General features: G+C 43.0%; 1 protein-coding gene and 1 long non-coding RNA gene across 2 annotated transcripts in view; one reads left to right on the top strand and one right to left on the bottom strand.

Annotated features, from left to right (window-relative positions):
- On the top strand, window positions 1-14181 carry ENC1 (ectodermal-neural cortex 1). Its single transcript, XM_082191949.1, has 3 exons — window positions 1-481; window positions 7012-8813; window positions 12876-14181. Exon 2 carries the CDS (start codon window positions 7024-7026, stop codon window positions 8791-8793), a length of 1770 nt encoding a protein of 589 aa, XP_082048075.1. The 5' UTR covers window positions 1-481; window positions 7012-7023; the 3' UTR covers window positions 8794-8813; window positions 12876-14181.
- Window positions 13929-21840, bottom strand: part of LOC309514746 — a 25524-nt gene continuing 17612 nt past the window's right edge. Inside the window, exons 3-4 of the long non-coding RNA XR_014212164.1 lie at window positions 18568-18613; window positions 13929-16746 (exon numbers count right to left, since the gene is read on the bottom strand). This is a non-coding gene — a long non-coding RNA (uncharacterized lncRNA). The remainder of the gene's footprint in view (window positions 16747-18567; window positions 18614-21840) is intronic.

The raw sequence follows: 21840 nt of genomic DNA on the forward strand, positions 1-21840 counted from the left end.
CTCGGCGGCCTGGCCTCCCCGCCCCCTGCGTGTCACAGGCGCTCTTTGCATAGGCGGCGCTCCCCGCCGGCAGCCCCCTTTATAGGCTCTCCCCTCGCGCCAGCCGAGGCCAGAGCAGGAGTGCGAGGCGAGGCAGGCAGGCAGCGCGCCGCAGCCCCACCTCCTTCGCCGCCGCCACCGCCTCCTCTTCTTTCTCCTCCTCCTCCTCCTCCTGCTGCTCCTGCAGCAGCGCCGCCGCCGCCAGCGTCTCCCTCAGACGCTCTGAGGCAGCTGCCCAGGCAGGAGCGGCGCCGCGTCCCTTACCTTGGAAGAGCGAAGACAGCCTCTCCTGGCTCGGGAGCAGGCGGCTGAAGAACCCGCCCGCAGAGGGAGAAAGGCGCCGGCGGAACCTGGGGCGAGGAAGGACCGGCCTCGTATCCATGCCGTGAGCTGCCCCGGTCTCGGAAGGCTGGACGGGAGCGTCCACGAGGAAGCGCCGGCTGTAAGTTTCTCTCTAGCCTCTTCCTGCGACCTGTTGCGCCGCGCGAGGGTTGCTGGTGCCCGGAGCGGCGCGCGCCGGGTCAATCAGTGGATGGGGGGGGGGCGGGGAGATGGACGGACGGACGACGTTCCACTTTCTGCCTTGCTCGAGCGGGCAGCCCTTGCATGCTGCCCGCCCGAGCAAGGGCAGGCTTACTCGGAAGCAAGCCCCTCCGAATTCAGACGGACGCGCCTAGCATTTGCAGCTTTCAGCCCTGCGACCCACGTTCGCGAAGGGTTGCAACGTGCGCCTTCTGAGCATGCACAGAGCGCACCGCCGAGTGAGCACCCAGAAGCAGCAGCATCCACGAGTGTGGGATGGAGGGATAGTGAAGGGAGGGCGGTGTCGGAAGGTAGAACTTGAATGTAGGATCGAGGCCCCCGCCCCCTGCACTGTAGTTCGCTTTTGGAAATGCAGCTCTCTGTGTGTGATGCGCCTGGGGTTTTGTTCCGAGGGGACAATTGTTTATACAGCGCAGAGAAAGGGAGCCGGGTTGCAGACAGGGCACGTTTCTGCCTTTCCGTCCCACAGGAAGAGGGAAGGTCAGAGGGTGTGCTGCTTGCTTCCTTCCTCTCTCTTCCGAGAGATGGCTCTGGCTTTTCTCTCTCCCTCCCCCCCCCCCCAAGCTTCACTTCAAAGCGGAGGGAAGTGTGAGGCAGCCGTTGACAGAGCTTTTGTATTTCGTAGAGACGCACATGGCGCGCGGCTCTTCCAGGCAGCTGCTGAATGGGCACGTTAGGCGAGGAAGTGGGCTCTACATGTTTAGCATTTCAGGCGTCATAATCAAGAAGTGTTTTGATCGGCGGAACCGCGAAGTAACAACGTGATCCATTGAAACATGAAACCTCCCCCCTTCTCTCTCTCTCTCTCTCTCTCTCTCTCTCTCCAAATCACTGGGAAATTTGAAGTATCTTATTTCAATAATAAGAGGCGGAGGCGTGTGTGTTCTATATAATTTTATGAAGCTGGGATTCTATCCACTATGCTCAAGTTTTCTGAAATAAAGAAAACTTAAAAATAAAGGATATTGGGAAATCCTAGTTATCACTTTTTCACTTGTGGTCACTATGGAGGGGTCTTTTAAAAAGTAAAAAAAATATATATTTACCTGTTCTTCACTTGAATATTTAAAACCCGATGCAAAATATTATCGAAACAATAACTTCCTGTGCTGGTTCAAGAAAGCTGGCTCATCTGTTTCTGCATTACTACGTTTATTGCTACCCTGATAAGATGATAGAATAGTGACAGGTATTTGTATGAACCGTTGAACTATGGCTATGCATTTCTGTTTACCAGAAAAAGATTAATATTTTGCACTGACCAGGAGGTCTTTTTGAACCAAAATCAGTTTATTTAACAATATAATGGAATATTTTCCTGACCATACATGAGTACATGTGATAAAGAATGATGAACTGTATCAGAATTTGCTTATTATTATTATTTATTAAATTTATATACTGCCCTACACCCGCAGTTCTCAAGGCAGTTGACTTGACTCCACCCCTCACGCAGCTCCTGTGCAGTTTGAGAGGGGGCTGCACACAGGAAGCAAAAGAAGATTTTAGCCTTAGGGTATTTTCTTTTTCATTGGGTAAGGTATTATTGCTGCATATGAAAAACAGAAAGTTAGTAAGGGGATACCCTTATTGGATCAGCTGCTTAGAGCAAGGTGTGTGTGCAGATCTTTAGTTTTTCCAGATTTCATCCTAACACCAAAGAACTCTGAAACTTTCAGCTAGACTGTGCTTACCAGTATGTGTTTCTTAAAAGTTACTCAGGAATAAACACTCAGCTGAATTATTGAATAGTCACTGGAGATAGAATTTCAATAACATGTTTGTTTTATCTCTACCTGTCTCTACTCTTAATCTGTTCTCTGCTCATTTGCTCATTGATTTGCCCAAGGCTCCCAGTTGTCAGTTTCTCTTTGGAGACTATGTGGAGCCTCCCTGTTCAGTGGCAATATATCTGTGAATAACAGGTGGGTGGGTTTGTGGAACAATGAATAGGCAATAGCCATTGGCACCATGACTTGCTTGTGAGATTTCAGAATCATCTGAATGCTATGTAGTTTGTAGGCTGGTGCTGGAAACAGATCAGACTAGATTTGTCTGGTCCAGCAAAGTATTTATTGCATTCTAGAGAGCTTTAAGAATGAGGACCATGAGCCATCAGTCAGTTGTGTAGTTGCTTTGATATGCATCCTACCGAATTCCTAATAATGCAGCAGTGTTTCAGTATGAGATGCACTATGTGCAGATTACATGTTGTTAATTTTATGGGGGGGGGGAATTACCTGAAGGGTGTTGCCTCATCTTTTTTGTTCAGTGTCTTTGCCAAGCTATCTTAGCTAAAATATTTGTGGCTTGCGTAATCGGCAGCAACAAAGGAGCAAAGTGTTTCAACTGATAGCTTTGAATGCAAAATGACTTATTCTAGTGGACTGTAGGACACCCCCATATGTCCAGATAAGCAGAAGTTCATAGAAATAGATGTGTTGAGATGGAGCCATATAAGAGATAACCAGTTAGCCATAAGGTCATACTTTTCGGAACAGGGTTCTGTTGCATTCTTAGAACCCTCTGTAATGAAATTGTATTAAAAAACATTAGAATATTTATTTAGGCATTATTTCAAAAATAACAATGATACTCTTGTATCAGTGTATTTTGAGTTATTGTTAGAAGCGTATAAGGAAGTGAGCATAAGGAAGTTGTGTGCTTTTTTTAAAATCCAGGTTTACTTGTTCTGCTCAGAATTCTTCTGAAATTGCAGTTTTATTATTTTTCGGATTCACAAAAGCTTGACACAGCACCCCTTTACAAGGGCATGGATTGCTGAAAAACCATACTGGCAGGTGACCTTCAGCAATCTGTATCGATGGGCTCTTTCCTGCTTTTGTTCCGTTTATGCAAATGCTGACAGATTACAAATTGTTAATCTCTGCTCAGAGGAATTTTTAAACTTGAGACATTATCTTGTTTAGCTTCAGGCTTTTAACTTACATGTTAAGGACCTCCTCTTACGTGATGCTGTATAGCCACACCTTGGAGAGACTTGACTTACAAGTACTACATGGAACCAGACCTGCTGCAGCTTCAAGTATTCCTTTTTGTATATTTTAAGTTTGAGCTGGTTTGCATGGCACAGTAAGCAAAACCTTGGCTTAGCAGGAGCACGTGAATGTGCCGGCTCTCGCAGCTGCTTTGCTCTTTCCTTGTCCCCTTTGCTCCTGTGCTGGCACTGAATTAAGCCCAGGTTTCGCAAGGTGTGGTAAGCTCTCTCATCGCTAGCCACAAGCCGTAGCCATGGTTTGCTTTTTTGCAAGAGCAAAAGGGACAGAGGAGGAGCCAAGTGGCTACTCTCTGGGAACATTTGTGTATGCTCACTAAACCAAGGTTTGGCTTAGTGTGTCGTGCAAACCAGGCCACTGTGTGTTAAGCCACAGACTTTCTGTCTTCCTGCCCAGGACTACTTTTAGGAAGGTTTGATCCCTTCATAAACTTTTATGTGAGTAGAGTAGTTGGTCTGTCTAGAGTTTGTTTCACAAGCACCTATCTGCAGAGGTCAAGTCAATATTATTTGTAGGATCAGATTTGATAACATACCTAATCTGAGCAGGTATCTCAAATTTCTTAGGCTTCTTTTTCTCATGGTTTCTGCTGGTGACATAAATCTGGATTCAGATCGTAATGATTTTCTGCAGTAGGCTGAAATGAGGAATGGATTCCTTCTAGACGTATGATGCCAACTGAGTTCAGGGGCTAGGCCTTAGAGGTTTTGGGGGATTCCTCCATCTGGCAGTAGTAAGTTATAAATACTAAGGAAAAACTAGGCTAGTTGCACTGTACATATTAGGTTCCAGCTGCAAGTTTTCACTTGATGATTCTAACTCATGGGGTGATAACATCATCTAACTTTCCGGTAGGTATACCGGGGACTCCTTGAGGCAACTAGGTAAATGGTAATCCAAGATTAGTTTTTGGGGCTTTTGAATGCCAGGTTAATGTATGATTGTTTGTCAGATAATTTGCTTAGCTGTAAGAGCTAATAACAATTTTATTCTCTGTGTCTTAATTTGATATATATGGTGAGACAACACAATCTTAAACGTTTTTACTCTGAAGTAGAATCAGTGTGGTTTACTCCACGGTAACTGTGCTTAGGATTGCAGCCCGAGTCTGCATTTACTTCTTAATTGCTCACACTGTACCATGTTAATGGAGAAATGTGAAACATTAGACTCAGCATGCAGATTATGCGACTGCTTTGCAAGATGTATCTCAGAAATTCACTTGCAGTGCTGTTCATTCCATACGAAGGCCGCAAATCCAGGTAATAAAAGGATTACTGCATATTTCACCATCAAGGTACGCCACATCTGTAATGCTGATATGTGCCAACTGTACATTGTGGTGACCCATTGATGGATTTCCACTCAAACTGAGGCTTTATTTCCCAAATCAAAGATAACTTGGTTCTGAGTAAATATTACTAGGATTGGGCTGTAACGCTTGAAAAGGTTCTAGTCTCGTAGCACTTTCCACAAGTGCTTAGCAGGGATCAGCACCTGTACTACAGATGCTTCAAAAGCTAGCATGACAGCCAACACCTTCTCCACCAGGTAATATCAAATAAGAAAAACCTGCAGAGCAGTCCAAACCCCTGATCTGCCATGTTGAAGGAGGTTTGGATGCAGTGGAGGTGTACCCCCCACCAGCAGAGGAGCCCCCACTACCACTAGCAAAGAATACCCCCAATACACCTACTCAAGTGGCAGGCTGGTTGAGTTGGTGGTGGTGTCATCACGATGGGATGACTGTGGGCCCAGTCTGGACCTCTTGTCCTAGCCTGGCCTCCCATTTTGTGCCCTAGTTGGTGTGTCCAGTAGGGCCATGATGGTGCCGTTTCTCCACTGTTGCTGGCCAGAGGTTAGAGATGTCAACTAAATACTCAAATATGAGTTGGTTGGTGGACTGTCTCCTCCCGTGTAGCGGCTCTTTCCCTTTTCTCAAGGGCACTGTGCTTCTAATCAAGCATTGTGGACATACTGTATTATGAAACATACCTACTTTCCCTGAGCTTTATGTATGTCTAGGGTATGGTCACGGCCAGTGCTTTATTTCAATAAAAATAGGTGCTGGTACTCACCAAAGTTGTTAAAGTAAGTGCCACGCTCTTTAACAACAAGGAGAGATGCCGGTACTCCATACTCTTGAGAGCCCCCTGGAAAAAAAAGTCACTGGCTGCGTCCTTTCAGGTGTCCTTTCATATCTGACTCATCACCCAGTTGCAGATTAATGAATAGTTCAGTTTCTCTTTCTTCTGTTGACACTTTCTGCTTGGGTGACAGGCTTAGTCTTGTGGGAAAGTTTCATGGAGGCCATGCAAATTATAACTTTCTGCTCTCCAGACTTCCTTCACTCCTACCTCTGGACTGTGAGGACTTACTTAGGCTCTTATTCTGTGGGCTGTGGTTGTTTCTATGAAACTTGAATCAGAGCTAGTCTGACCTGCACAGCAAGTAGACCCAACCCCACTGGACTTTAAACTCAGTTATGAGTGAGAGAACTTTTTGCTGTGGTGTGTTAAATCTTCCTCTCCTACCTGTGTTCTCTTGGTGCCCCAAAGCCTCCTCTATCTCTTGTGTCTTCCTAATGGGACAAAATGTCTCGACTTGAACCTGGAACCATTAATAAAGACCTATCAGGCTGCAAGGCTCTATTTTGTTAGGGTGCTGGCTTATAGATCTCTCTTGCCATGGCCTTGTATCCCTTGTCACCAAATCTGAACTTACATGCGCAAGGGCATAACCCACTTGAGATTAATGCAATTGTTTTTGCTCTCAAAATTGAAGGATACTCCTTTTGTTTTAGCATATTATTAAATTGCAGTGCTTGCTATCTTAGAATATCTGCTACTCATAACAGAAAGTAAAATATGCTAGGCATAGTTTCGGTCTTTCCTTTTACATACCTTTTTGGTGTGTTTGGAACGGTTGTATGAGGATAGTATCTTAATGAGTTTCATTTGTGGATGATGGTGCTCCAAGCAGTATTTTTACATTCCTGAATGTAGTGTGTCTTGTTGCTCATCCTGCTATGATTCAAAGCACAACAATGTGTTAAATATGTGTATCTGCATATTTGGTGAATCAGCTGCTCTGTACTGGGGAGATGTGACAAAAATCAGAGCTGTCTCTTTCCCCTCTTTTCTGAGTTACAGTTCCAACATATATTGCCATGAAAGTAGGATATCTAGTTTGCCAAGATAAACCTGCTATCTTAAGCAACAATTTTCAGAATATGCCAGTTAAGAAATTTGTATCAGAAAAACACAAACAGGCTCAATAGTCTGTGTCTTCAGCTTCTGTTTAGAATTGCTCAGAATTTGGTTACGTTTTGTAAGATGTGGGTGGTGGAGGAAAAGAGAATATCATCATCATTGTTATCTCCTGTGACTTAACTGTATTTTTTTATGTTTAGGTGTGGAAGAAAATGTCAGTCAGCATGCATGAAAATCGCAAATCTAGAGCCAGCACTGGCTCCATAAACATATATCTGTTCCACAAATCTTCATATGCTGATAGCGTTCTCACTCATCTAAACCTTCTGCGCCAACAACGTCTTTTTACGGATGTGCTTCTCCATGCTGGGAGCAAGTCATTCCCTTGCCATAGAGCTGTCTTAGCTGCTTGCAGTCGATACTTTGAAGCCATGTTCAGTGGAGGACTCAAGGAGAGCCAAGCCAGTGAAGTCAACTTCCATAATTCCATCCACCCAGAGGTTCTAGAACTTCTCCTGGACTATGCATACTCCTCAAGGGTCATCATCAATGAAGAAAATGCTGAGTCTCTTCTGGAGGCTGGAGACATGTTGGAGTTTCAAGACATCAGAGATGCTTGTGCAGAATTCCTGGAGAAAAATCTCCATCCTACTAACTGCCTCGGCATGCTGCTTCTATCGGATGCTCACCAGTGTACCAAACTCTATGAGCTCTCTTGGAGGATGTGCCTTAGCAACTTCCAGGCTATCAGCAAAAGCGAAGATTTTCTCCAGCTCCCAAAAGACATGGTTGTGCAGCTCCTGTCTAGTGAAGAATTGGAGACTGAAGATGAGCGTCTGGTGTATGAGTCTGCCATGAACTGGATTAACTATGATCTGAACAAACGCTACTGTTATCTACCCGAACTGTTGCAGACGGTGAGACTGGCCCTTTTGCCAGCCATCTATCTGATGGAGAATGTGGCTACCGAGGAGCTTATCACCAAGCAGAGGAAGAGCAAAGAGATTGTGGAAGAAGCAATAAGGTGCAAGTTGAAGATTTTGCAGAATGACGGTGTAGTCACCAGTTTGTGTGCGAGGCCTCGAAAAACTGGCCATGCCCTATTTCTTTTAGGAGGACAAACCTTTATGTGTGACAAGTTGTACCTGGTTGACCAAAAAGCCAAGGAGATCATCCCCAAAGCTGACATCCCAAGCCCAAGGAAAGAGTTCAGTGCATGCGCTATCGGCTGTAAAGTCTATATTACAGGTGGCCGGGGATCCGAAAATGGCGTCTCTAAAGATGTTTGGGTGTATGATACACTTCATGAAGAGTGGTCCAAGGCTGCTCCCATGCTAGTAGCTCGGTTTGGGCATGGTTCTGCTGAACTCAAACATTGTCTGTATGTTGTTGGAGGACACACAGCAGCCACTGGTTGCCTCCCAGCTTCTCCTTCAGTATCCTTAAAGCAAGTAGAACAGTATGATCCTGTGACCAACAAATGGACAATGGTTGCTCCACTTCGAGAAGGAGTAAGCAATGCAGCTGTAGTCAGTGCAAAGCTGAAGCTGTTTGCCTTTGGCGGTACCAGTGTCAGCCATGATAAGCTCCCCAAAGTTCAGTGTTACGACCTTTGCGAAAACAGATGGACAGTACCAGCCACCTGCCCCCAGCCATGGCGATACACAGCTGCAGCTGTTCTGGGCAACCAGATCTTTATTATGGGTGGAGATACTGAATTCTCCGCGTGCTCGGCTTATAAATTCAACAGTGAAACTTACCAGTGGACTAAAGTGGGAGATGTTACAGCTAAGAGAATGAGCTGCCATGCAGTAGCGTCGGGAAACAAGCTGTATGTTGTTGGGGGATATTTTGGCATCCAGAGATGCAAGACGCTAGATTGCTATGACCCCACTCTCGATGTATGGAACAGCATAACCACAGTGCCCTACTCCCTAATTCCCACTGCATTTGTGAGCACATGGAAGCATCTCCCTTCTTAACTGCATGTGTGCCTATACAGGTAAGAAACCACACCTGCAAGTTACAAGTTGCTATATATCTTACCCATAAGCTCAAGAGATTCAAATGTTGATTATAATGCTTTTTGTTAGTGGAATAGGAAACAGAAAAGGCTGGTGTGATTCAGCCAATGCCACATCATGTTGACAGAATCAGGAATAGAACCCCACTGTCTTAATTAAACCTCACTGGCTTGCAATATAAGATCAGTTTGCGCAAGGTGTTTTGTTCAGCACTGTGAGCAGTCCTAATTGTCCCCAGCTATGCATTTGTGTGGGCAATATAATGATGGACTAGTCAATCATAGATAACAACCATTAGTAATTCATGGCACAAAAATTGCTTTTGGATGTATTTATGATTATTTGCTTCACATGTTATCTCCGTTTGTGCAAGTATGTACTTGAGGGTAGTTGGAGACCGCTTGCACATAGATATAAAAATGAAAATATCAAAACTTTTTTTCCTTGATACTGGATAGCATTGTCTGAACTACTTGAGATTTAGCTTATTCATGAAATTATCTACTAGACTCCTGTTACAACTCCTATTACTGCTTTACTAACTACACTATCTGGAAATAAGTTAAATTGACTAATTGCAGGGAAATATATTTGCAATCATGGAGCAAGCAGGATAGTTGTTGACCGTAAAGTATAAATAGGCAACTATCATCTGTTTGCATGGACTACATTTTTCGAAAATGCATTTGGTATATAACATCAAAGGGAAAAGCTGTGGGCTTAGGTAGTTGAACTTGGTGGAAACACGACTATTTATAACATTTAAGTAGAAAGCTTCTGCTTGTGAAGGAAAAAAAGAGTTTAGTTCCTGTGCCCGATGGTGGATCATGCTGACCTTATGCTTAAAAGAAGACATGCCATTTGGTTCAAGTAATAATTTGGTCTGCAAACTCAGAGCGTTCCAAAGCCCATAAATTCTACTTTATAGTATAGTGCAGCGGCCCAAGTTCTCACCTGATGATGTGGGCAGGTGCATTGCTGGTGACTTCAGCGGAATGGCATCTGCCTACAAGCAACTCTGAATTTCAGCTTGGTCATGCAGGTGCTTGTACTGTTCTCTTGCTGGTGCAAACATTCCCCCCCCCCCATTTTTTTCTCCAATTTTGAAATGCCAGTGAAGCTTCCTCAAAACATAGCCTTTTCTTAACAGTTAGCCTCCTATCACTGTCTTTTGCTGTTCCAAACTGGTAAAATATATTTTAAGGTATATTTGCAATCCTAAACACATTTGCTTGGAAATCGGTGCATTGGTGCCCTTAGAACTCAGAGGGGCTTATTTCTAAGTTAAACTTGTACTTCCAACACCCAAGTGTGGGTGTTTTTCCTTTTTCCCTGGGATGTGTGCAGCCCAATCCAATTCATAGCTGACTGTTGCCTTTAAAAAAATCATTTAAAAACAACAACAACAAAAGCCAGACTTGGTTATTAACTAGTAGTGAGGCTACTCCAGTGTAAGTAGTGTGAGAAGTGCAGTTCATGCTACAAGATGCTGGCACTGTATTTTCTTCCAACATTTGGAAGCTGCATAATAGGCCTGTAAAGCCAGCCAGGTTGCAAAGGCTCTTTGATATTCTTTCCTTGTGAAGGTTACAATTGGTGGGTAGATTAAAAGGAACTAGCTAAGTGGTTTTTGCAATAAAAGTTGGACAAACTATTGCCTCTGTAACATAGTAAATAGCAAACAAGGAGAGCCATTACACATAGCAATAAAAACTATTGCAAATTGGGCCACCGAAGCGTAGAAACACCAGCCAATATGGTTGCAGGATCACAGCCTTAATTCCAAAGAACTCATAGTGGGGAACCTGCAAGCTTGAGGTTCTCAACCATTGGCCTATAGATGCTCTCAGACCATTCACTGATATCACTTGTATTTGAGAATAACCTGCATGCCAAAGATGATAATTGTGACTCCCTTGACTAAGCAAAATAACAATAGCAACAGCAACGACAACGACAACAAAAATCGCATCAACCTTCCTAGAGTGCAGTAGTGATTCTTCAGATCATGCCATTTGTAGTCTATTGTTTTAGCGGCCATGGATGTGATTATCTTGCGAGTAACAAATCCTTCACTCCAAATTGTCCCCAGAGAGACAGTGATGCGGTCTTTCAAGATTTCCCCGAATTGTTCTAAAAATAACAACCGTAATAAAACAAATGGGTATCGTGTACATAATCAGAGGACTGCCCTTTCATGTTAGCAAGGGCACAGAGCAAATTTGCTTGCTGTGCTGCCCATCTCAGATGTCTGCTCTCCCATACACTCTGTAGACACAAAGCCATTCCTTAGCTTCTGTAATGCATTAAGATAACTGTAGAATTCAGTCTCTAGGGCTGCATATACATCCAGCAAATAGATCTCTTCTCTTCTTCTTTTTTTTACTGTCTCCTGCTGCTTTCTCAGTGGGAGGGAGGGACAGAAAGGAAATTGCTTCTGATTGCGCTCTGTTTTCATGGTTTTGTGTGGCCCTAGCCTGACAGCAGTTAGGAAGATCTTAAGTGTGCTTTGTCTCTTCTCTCAGACTTGTAGGCTCTGGAGCAGGGGACCCTATCCCACCCCCCACAAAAATGTGAATACTGGTTTCAGTGGCTGGAATGGAAGTTGAGGGGTGGGAGGGTGGGGAATGACACACCAGGCACAAGAATGTGTAGAAGACTCTGATCAGCAGGAAATATTTCAAAAATAATGAAGGGGCTGTACTGTATCTTTAATCTGCAAGAGGCGATGAGCTAGGGCTGCCGATTTATCCTGAATGCGCTCTTCTGTACTGCGGTTCTAGTACAGTGCTTTTAGTTTAAGGTTGACTTGAGCTTTCAGTAACACACATGTACATTCAAATCAGTCGCACCAAGTTAACTGGAGCAGTTCTGCAATTACCCCAGCGGAAATCCCATCAAACTTTGCCTCATACATTCTGGCAGAGCTATTAATTGCTACTTTAAAAACCAGCGTGGTGCCTGGTTTGAAAACTGGCTCCGAGCATAATAATGAAGTGAGAAGGTGGAGTCTGGACGCCAAAAAAAACGGCCGGGTCCAAAGCCAATATTTTGTGCTGCATAATCAACGCATGGGGTTGGGGGGGTTGGGGGTGGGGAGAAGGCTTCAGTGCAGAGGCATTGAAGCATACTACATTGTCACATGACAAAGCACAGCAAAGCAGAGTTCTGACATAATGAATAGCAGAAACGTTTTAAATAAGGGGATTAATATGTCTGCCATTCATATGCTGAATCAATTCTATTCAGGATTCTCCATGGTTAACAGAGGGCATTGGTTAGAGATTTTCTTTCCAACAGGCTGGCTCCCCCCCCCCCCTTCTCTCCTTGGCTAGTTTGATTTGGCTCATGACCAAAATGACTGTCTTGCTACTTCTGCCAGCAACTTTGCATTACATGAATTTTTATTCTGTCTCTGTCACATTATCTGTTCATGCAGCTCACAGGAGAGTTCCATACTGGATCAATCAATCAATCAAATTGAACCCCCCCCCCCCGTGTTACTTATACAGTGGTACCTCGGGTTACATACGCTTCAGGTTACAGACTCCGCTAACCCAGAAATAGTACCTTGGGTTAAGAACTTTGCTTCAGGATGAGAACAGAAATTGTGTGGTGGCGGCAGCAGGAGGCCCCATTAGCTAAAGTGGTGCTTCAGGTTAAGAACATTTTCAGGTTAAGAACGGACCTCTGGAATGAATTAAGTACTTAACCCGAGGTACCACTGTATTAGGCAGAAACCTTTGCTGTGAATGCTCTCAGAAGGAATGCTTAACAGTGCAATCCTATACATGTTTACTTGGATATAAGACTCATTAAGCTGAATGGGACTTACTCCCAGGCAAATTTGCATAGGTTTGCGGCCTAACTGGAGTCTATATAACTTTGATACTCGTAGTCTGTGAGCTATCGGCTGCTGGTTATTGGACAAGTTCTAAAAAAAAGGCACCAGCATAAACTAGGCCTGACACTGAAAGTCTTATGGTATGTTGTTACATTGAACCCCCTAAACTTCCTTCTTTTTTCTTTTTTTCTTTTAGCTTGTTCCATTATTTGGTGAAGAAATGTTGGAACTGTGGAGAAGCAGCTTTAATGAAGAAGAAAAAAACTGTTCCTTTTTATTTTGAGTTTGAAGAAAATATTCTGCACCTTCTAAATTCTTAAAAAGCTGGAAATGAAGGAATGGGAGGGAGAATATTGTCTTCAGTATATCAGCACATAGTTTAACTATGAATGAATGAACCTATGATCCGATCCCTGTGTTAGTAATTGTGGATTAATGTCAAGTTTAATCAGCCCTTCAAAGCGGGGGGAAGCTGAACTTTTCAGAGCTGCACAACACAGCACAAACCCTCGATTTTCATGGACTTTGCTGTTTGTGTGCAAAATTTGAAATGGTTGTCACCTCTCCTTTGTGACAGCTTGAAGTGTCAGCAGCAGCTGCTGAGGAAATGGGCCAGGTCTGGAGCAGCAAGATGTCTTTGTGAATGAAGATGCAGCTGTATCTCCCCTGCCACAGGGAAGGGCTTGTTCTCTTAGGCAGTGCCTGGAGCATCGGTTCAAATTGCTGAGCTGCATTGTTGTAGCTGCAGCGAGTGACCTTCTACTTGCTAAGGAGAGCAGCACACCTATTAAAAAAGAGAGGGGAAAAAAGGAGGTTTTTTGCAGCATTTTGTGGGCGAAGGGAAATAACTCCATTTTCCCCACTCCCCACGCATTTGATTTCCTCTTGTATTTATTAATTACGACTGTCCTACTCTTAAATTGTTACTTGTTGTAGATATAGCTATTTATTGTTCAGTGCTTGCATGCGGAGGGAACGATGCCTACAGTTGTCTTTTAAGGGCTTATGTGAATCGTATGTTTTGCACATTCTGTGGTCTCGTGACTTGCTGTGCTGCACAAGAAGAAAAAAGTGCTGGGTAATATTTGGGGAGAGGAGAAATGAGGTAAGGAAATTGAAGGATTACAAGGTAGCATCTTAAATTACACGTATACTGAAGGAGGAAGCCATGGAGGTCACTTTCTCAGGCCACTGTTTTGCGTGGCTTGCCAATGGTATCCCTGTTACACTTGATTTGCCTAGCGTTACCTTTTCTTTTTTTGGAAGGAACTCATCTAGAAGTAGCCACTGTCACTTAACAGTTTTCTTCTTGTGCAGCCTCATCGCTACTGGAAAAGGGGTGTGTGTGGAAAGCCCCTGCAGAATTAATTTACACAGAGCCCTGTTCATGGCATTATCCAACATTTTATTTTTGTTTATTTATTTATTTAAAGTTAGCCGATGGGATGTCTACTATGGACCCACTTCATCCAACCGTGGGAAGTATTTTCGATTCAGAGATACACAGCAAAATAAGTGGGGAAGCATTTTTTTTCATCCTTTATTTTTTAAAATTAACACCGACTCTTTGTCCATCCACTTTTGAATTTGAATTGTACACACACACACACACACACACACACACACACCAACACACCATCAGTGTCTTACAAGGTTTGGCATGATTGTTAGGATGACAAAGGAGAAAAGTTGCTCAAGCATTGGTTTAATAATAATAATAATAATAATAATTCCTTCATTAATTAGCAAGTAAAGCTTTCAAATGCATACTATCTGGAAGCATCACATAGGATCCTGATCAAAGTCCCATCCCCTGGAATTTATTTTTTTAGTTCTTACTTTCAAGCCTGATCATTCCATTCTTGGTTTGTTTGTTTTTTCCCACTTTGTGTCTTTGCCAGACTTTTAGTTGTGCTACCCATGAGAATCGGTGCAGCTCAACCAGCGTAAAGCTGCCAGTCCTCATTGTGATTGGTTGTCTTGTCTTAATGTTGTATAAGCAAAATTACTTTAAAATGCATGCATGCATGCCTAAAAGGAATTATGATGATGATGCCTGCCTACATAATGATGATGATGATGATGTAGCTCACCTCTTCACACTCTTCACCATATGGGAAACACAGTAATCTTACATTGCATTCCTTTGAGTGCTTACACAGAAGTAAACCCACACCGCATTGCGTGGGGCTTACTTCTTAGTAAGTATGTTTAGGATGGCATTATCAGTCTTAAGACTCTTCTCATGCTGCCATAGGCTAATTCTGCAGACTCAATTATGTGCATTTCTTATGTATTCCTATTCGCTTTAATGAGAAATGGGTGTGTGTGCAATTTTGCAAATAGCGAGTAGTGGTTCTTAGCATGGCTAGCCAGAAAGGTTTTTAAGAAACACTGAACAGTATGCACCATAAAGTTTGATTTGCAGACCACTGTTTTGATTTGCATGTTTTTGACCAGCTTTGACATTTTCAGGTATTACAGCTGTATCAAGAGAGGCTGTTTGAGTGGATTCTAGAACAAAACTCTTTTCAAACTTTGATTCAAATGTACCGAGTGCCTGGGGTGGAGGAAAAATGAAAGTGTTCCTAAATGCCATCGATCATTTTTCAGTGTATTGGCTATTGAGGGCCAGTACCCTCAGGACAGCTGCACTGGGGTGCAGTAGGACAGGTGATAAGATTTGCTGCAGGTCACTCTTTGCTCTAGAAAGGGCTGTTGGCATTTACTGTTTGTTAGTTTAAGAATCACTGCTGAAGTTGGCTCTGAAAAGGATTCTTCTACACAGCAACAACATAAAATGCCAGTAAGTTTAGTAAGAAATTGTGAAAGTTTGGAAACTCTTTCAAGTAATGCATAGTGGATGACTTAAAAACCTGGGGAAAGCTATAGAACATTGCTTTTACAAACAAACAAAAAACTACCCAAACTTAAATTTGGTTTGTATAAAGTCTACCACCACAAACCCTTTATGCAAGGGTTGTGTCTCACTTTTGGTTTGGAGGTGCCTCTGTCCTCCCATAAAAGAAAAAGTAACCTGTAAAGCCTTGCCGAACTATAATCATGTTTTTGCATTCACTTAACACAGGCATGCATTACTCCCAAGGTGTTTTGAGTAAATGGCTCAAAACCCTTTGTTTAGGGAAGTGACAGAATCCTGTCTGCAGCAGCTCTCTCTATAACTGTTTAGCTTATGACACAAATCTGTTTTGTAATACCATCTAATTTCCTGAAGCGCCTGAAGTCTCCACAGTTGTATTTCAAAGTAGTGGTTTGCTTTCAAGTCCTTGGATTTAATTCCTGGGCCTAGGTTGAAGAAAACAAAAAACCAGGGTGGCCCCTAGCCCTGCAGGCAAATATTTTGGGTTCCCGCTCTTTGAATAGACGTGGGAATCCTGGCTTACTACTTGGCGATTCCAGTCCGAAAAACACCCTACACTTCTGAGAGAAATGCAATTCACACCAGAGTACACACAAAAACCTTGGCATAAGACGAGAAAAGTTCTTATTTTGTGGGCTGGTTGCTGTGGAAACGTGGAACAAAAGACAGCCTACCACTTCTGGTATAATTGTGTAGGCCCTTTTTTCTAGGCCTGACACCTGTCTGAATAAGAGTGATTAGAGCTGAATAGTGTCCCTTGTCTGACAATTGAAGATGCGGTTCACGTACAAAAAAACGGGGGTGGGGGAGGGGGGAGGAAATCCGTACCAGTGAAGAAGTAAAATATCTATGTTGTCTCTCTTTGTTTGCTACTACATTCTGAGGTTTTGTAAAACTGCATTTTTTTTTTCACAATGTGAAACTGAAGGTCAATAAATTATTAGAGATTTTCTCTTCAATGAACAAGTTCTCCTGAGGTTTTATTTCACTAGCAGAAATGTTTGGGTCCATTTAGACACTCACCTTAACAAAAAACAGGGCATCTCCAACAAGGAGCTTGCAGATTTCCTTTAAATGTCTGCTTCAGTTACACTTGGAATGCTCCCCTTTGTCCTGTCCTGTCACTCTTGCTATGAACTAGCTCTGAAAGTTCAACAGCTAAAATGACAGGAGCTTTAAGACAGCTCTGTGGACAGGAAATGCAAGAGTTTGTAAAAATCCCCCTGCCCCATAGCTCTTGAAGCATGGCTTAGTGACTGATATTACTTCAGAAGGAAATTATGCAAGTCAAATCCTGCAGTATTATTCCTGAGGGGGAGAAGGGAAAAAAAGATAATGTGGGTTTCTATAAAATGCATGCCTTTTAGTTTTTAATGTGTCGTAAATAACGCTGAGTTTCCTATCTCCTTAGCACTCATCGAGTCCAAATCAGGGATGGGCCCCTTTCTGATCATTGGCTCTTCTGCAAATCCACTTTTTTTTTTACATTGTTTTATGTATTCATGCAAGCGCACAGGTAAAACTACAAAAAGAATTCTGCTGCCATCATGGGATAATCTGCTCAGGAAATGGCAAAGTCAGCATTATGACACAGTAATCTTGATGTAATCATATAGATGTGGTTGGTTTTTGTTTTTTACAGTGGGGTGGTGGTAGATAAGACATAAAGGAACAGAAAGCTGCGGTAAACTGCATGCACTGCATTATGTTAAAAATTTGGAAATAATCAACTAAGCTATGGTAAATTCTGAAAGCCTTGGTGGCAGTGCAGAAATAAGAGACCATGAAATTCAAAACACTAAAGTCCAGGGAGAAATTTGGATGAGTTGAACTTCAAAAGCATTCTTAGTCTTTCGGTTAACAAACTGTGAAATCCAGTCAAAGATAGGTATGTTTTGAGTCCCAATGTCTTAATTTATTTCTGAATGAAATTTCACGTAGTTCAAATATGCTTAATTTTGGATTGAAAGTTACCGGTACTTAATTTTGGTTAGGGAGGCCTTTGGGGTTTATTTATTTTTAAATTAAAGAAGGGAGATCAACTCTTAAGTACCCTTATTTTGAAGGACACACTTTTTGTTTAAAACAACAACAAACCAACAAAAACAATGTTCAGGTTCTCAGGAATCATAAATGTGATCACATAAACATTTGAAGAGCTAAAGACTGCACACTGAAACATGCAGAGTATTCTAATGTTACAGGAGGCTCTTATTTTAAGCCTTCTGAGGTGCAATTTCTTCCCATATTTCTACATACTGTATGAGTTTTTATTAATAAATTATTACTATTTATTAAATTGTATACTGCCCCTCACCTGTAGCTCTCCAGGTGGTTTGCAGCATAAAAATACAAGCTAAATACACAGAATATATAATAAAAACAAGAACAAAACAAGCCAACAGCCTCCCTCCCATAAACACATTTAAAATTTTATAGGATGCTAGTTGACTAAAGGTCTGGTTGAAGAGGAACATTTTTGCTTGGTGCCTAAGGGTGTATAATGAAGGTGCCAGGCGAACCTCCCTGGGGAAAGTATTCCACAAATTGGGCGCTACTGCAGAAAAGGCCCATTCTCGTGTTGCCACCCTACAGACATATTAAAAGACTCTGTTATAGGTCATAACCAGCGTTTTGAGTTGTGTCCAGAAATGGACTGGCAACCAGTGTAGCTGTTGCAACTTGGGAATCACGTGCTCCTTATAATTGGTCCAGGTCAAGGGCTTGATGGCAGCAATGTGTTGTGCCAAACAGAACAGATGTAACATCAAGAACAAGCCAAGGCCAATCCTTGGGTCAATGTACAATGGAGGCATACTTCATCCCTAGGCCAGGGGTGGCTACCTTCACTACAGGGCAACCCTCTGATGCCCACTTGCCAGAAGTGGCCATGGCCAAAGCAAAACCACTGGTGCCAATGAAGTCTTTCCTTCTAAGCCTAACTGCAGCACGGGGGGGGGGGGATTTTCATTGTGATCATGGTGACAATGGAGAGGGCTAAGCCTACCTTTTCAGATGCTGCGTTACCAATGAAAATTGTCTTGTCCCAATGCCTGTAATCAAACAAGGAAGACAACAACATGATTGCAGGCTCCACAGTTAGCACTGCATGGAGCTCGGCCCTCTGACTTAGGGATGGGCCAACCTGTTGGTTCAGTTCTCGATATTTCTGCAGCAATTTGCAAATGTTAGTTAAAATAATCCTCATGAAAACTCACCAGCATTTTGGTGTGAATTTCTCTTAGTAAACACATTTTTGTATGCAGTTTTGACTAATGTACACATTTCTGGGAGCAATCCTCCTCCCCCCAAATATTATTGTATGTTGTATGCACACTTTACAACAGTATGTCCATTTTTTGTACACATCACTTGGCTGGGCAGCTGCACTGCAAGATCAGGAGAAGTGCAAAATTTAAAGGATTACTGTCTGTGTTTGATTCAGAAAGGATGAATTAGGTAAGTTCATCTTTAAATTTCTCCTCCATCCCAACCTCAGACTGTCTTAGAATCATAGAATCAACTCCCTGGTCCACATTGCACTGGTCCACATCTTTTTTGACTGAAACAGTCCTCCAAGGTCTTAGACACAGGACCTTCCCTACCCTGCCAATAGGCATCTGGCAAGGATTGAACTGATGCTCTTCTACATGCAAAGCATGCATGTGCCACCTGAGTTAAGCACACAAAGCTCCCTTTGTAAAAATGCAAAAGATTCCATGTGCTCCAGCGCCTAAAATGTGCATATTGACAACAAGGCCATCTGTCTTGTATGTGACTTCCATAACAGTTCACAAATGGAGAGCATCCTTTTCGGTTGGAGACCCCACAGTTAAGAGTGTAAGTTAACCTCAGGAGCAGAAATGTGTGTAAGACACGACCAGGCATTCTAATGTGTTTGGTTAAGTAAATTACAGGCCCATTATAATCAGGTTTGGGCTACGCTTTGGAACTAACTGTGCTTGGAGGAACTAATTTAGGCAACATTTTCTCCCCTATGCTACTTTGATCAGTTACCTTAGCAACCATAATCTTTATCTCTGAAGAGATGGGGAGCCGTGAAAGAAGGAAAGCAGGAGAAACTGCAGCAAAGACTCTTGCTAATCCCTCCTCTTATGCCATCAGATTTCAGCTGCTATTATTTTACACTCGCATACTAGGTGGTACTGGGGAATGTCCTCTGAGATGATGTGCTGATGCTGCATGGTTTTTGTTTGATGCTTTGATTTCACAGAAAAATCTCACGGCTGGCTTCACGCCGGGTGCTACTCAGATGATATATTTCAGTGGAATTATACAATCCAGCACATAAATGATAATCGTTATCCCAGCTGTTGCACCGCCAGTCAGAAGAGCTGGAAGAATTTTGCAAGAATACGTGGAAACCTCTGTGTAGTTGTGGTGGTCAGTTCCGAAAGCTGGCAAGGTCAGGCAGCTCCCAAGGACAGTGGATGGATGGAAATTTGAGGGATCTCAATGTGATGCTACTCTTTGTCCTCCTAGCACACAGGAGGCGATGCTCAAGGTCATCCCTTGCAGGTCTGAAGCCAGTCTAAAAGTTTGGACTGGGGCACCAAAGAAGTTGGGAGTAGAGTAGAGTTGCTAAGCTGCTTGGATGGTGTCTTCTATGCCTCCTTCTGGCAACTCCTGCAGCCAAGCTGGTGCCAAACGTATTGCTCTGCTTTCCAGTGAGGCCAAGGAGGAGGTATTGTCGTCTGGGCAGCCCAGGACCTCACTTTTGCTAACACAACAACGCAGGTGCAGTGATTTTCTAGTGGTTTGACTTTACCCCTAGAGGCGCACTCCATTGTCTCTCAAGACAGATGGATATCAACATTATTATATTAATTTATTATAATGACCATAATGATCATTATTACTGTTACCTGAACAGGTCCTGCAGCAGCAGCAGGCCAGGTTGGAGGGCAACTATTTTGGGGGTTAGCAGAGCACAGCATCCTTCTACTGCACTTCCTTCTGTTCTTCACCTGTTTGTTTTTATCCTTCCATCCATCCATCCTCTGGCTGCCTTGGCTTTCCCTTTACTCTTCCTCAGTTTTCCTTAGCTCCATTCACTTCCTTGTTCCCTCCCATCAATCTTATCGTGTGATACGTAGAGAAACCTGGAGATTGGTTTCAGGCACACTAAAAATTGTGTATAGACAAGCTGAACTGCTATGGGAGGGACATCTTCATTCAGCTACAGTACTTTAGAACATGGAAGTTTGATAATTATATAACAAGACAATGAGAGTGAGACTTGACTCCTGTTTCTAGAACCTGTGTAGGTTTAAAGCTCAAAGTGACAATTTCCCCCTTCCCTCACAGAATTTGGACTGCATGTATTCTGACAGTTTTGTGTCCTAAGCAGTTAGAATGTTCACAAACATTTAATGCTGCTGTATCAATCAGTGTCAGGGCCTTTACTGCCAGAAGAGCAATAAACTGACACTATTGGATGGCAAACAGTCAATTTCACTCCAAAGAGGAACTTCAAAAGACAAGAAAATGTCCTGTTATAGAGAGACATTACCAATAAGGGCAAGTAGCTATGCACTGTTTTTTTTTTCTTTTTAAAGAGTGGCATGTATTTTATTAAACACTCTCCCTCGTGATTATGTTCTTGTTTGCACCAGAGTTCAGAGAGCATTTGTATTACCAGCAATGGTAGAGACCATTTGCCACATTGCCAAGAATAATGTCAGTCTGCACCACACAGTTTTAAAGTCTCTGGGTACCTTTTGTTACATTTTCACTTCTTTTGATAAAAACAATAGAAACTGAGTCTGACTTAAATCTGGCTCTGGGAACACAAGGGTGGTAGAAGGATTCTCTATCTGATTAGCAGCTTTATTTGTCACCATCTAAAGCTGGACACAGGTCTAGAGTCATGATCTGCAGCCCCCTATAAGTTCTCTAGCATTGTAATTGGACCTTGACCTCTCTGAAAGCAGGAGGTGACTCAAAGAAGTTTCTGAGAAATCAGACCTTCTAATCTGGATGAAGGCCTGAATGAAAGCCTTGTTAGGGAAGGGATTAAATCCCAGCAGGCCTTGCCACTTCTGTGGGGCTGTTTGCAAAGGCCTTTGGCGGTCTTCTGCAGAAGGCTGGAGGTGGTCCTTCTCAGTTTCATCTGGACACACAGGAAGATTGGAGTTCTCAGCAGGTACCCAGGAGAGATGTCACTTGGACTGAACTATCTTTCTCATCTGTAGCTGCTGCCCAAATGCACCAACTTGGCTTTTTCTCATTGTCTTTAAAAGACCACCAGCCTTCCATG

The sequence above is a fragment of the Podarcis vaucheri genome (genome assembly GCF_965113315.1).
Source record: "Podarcis vaucheri genome assembly, chromosome: 11".
Classification (NCBI taxonomy): domain Eukaryota; kingdom Metazoa; phylum Chordata; class Lepidosauria; order Squamata; family Lacertidae; genus Podarcis; species Podarcis vaucheri.

Excerpts from the sequence above, each read along its gene's own strand:
- ENC1 (XM_082191949.1), top strand. The coding sequence starts at position 7,024 with ATGTCAGTCAGCATGCATGAAAATCGCAAATCTAGAGCCAGCACTGGC.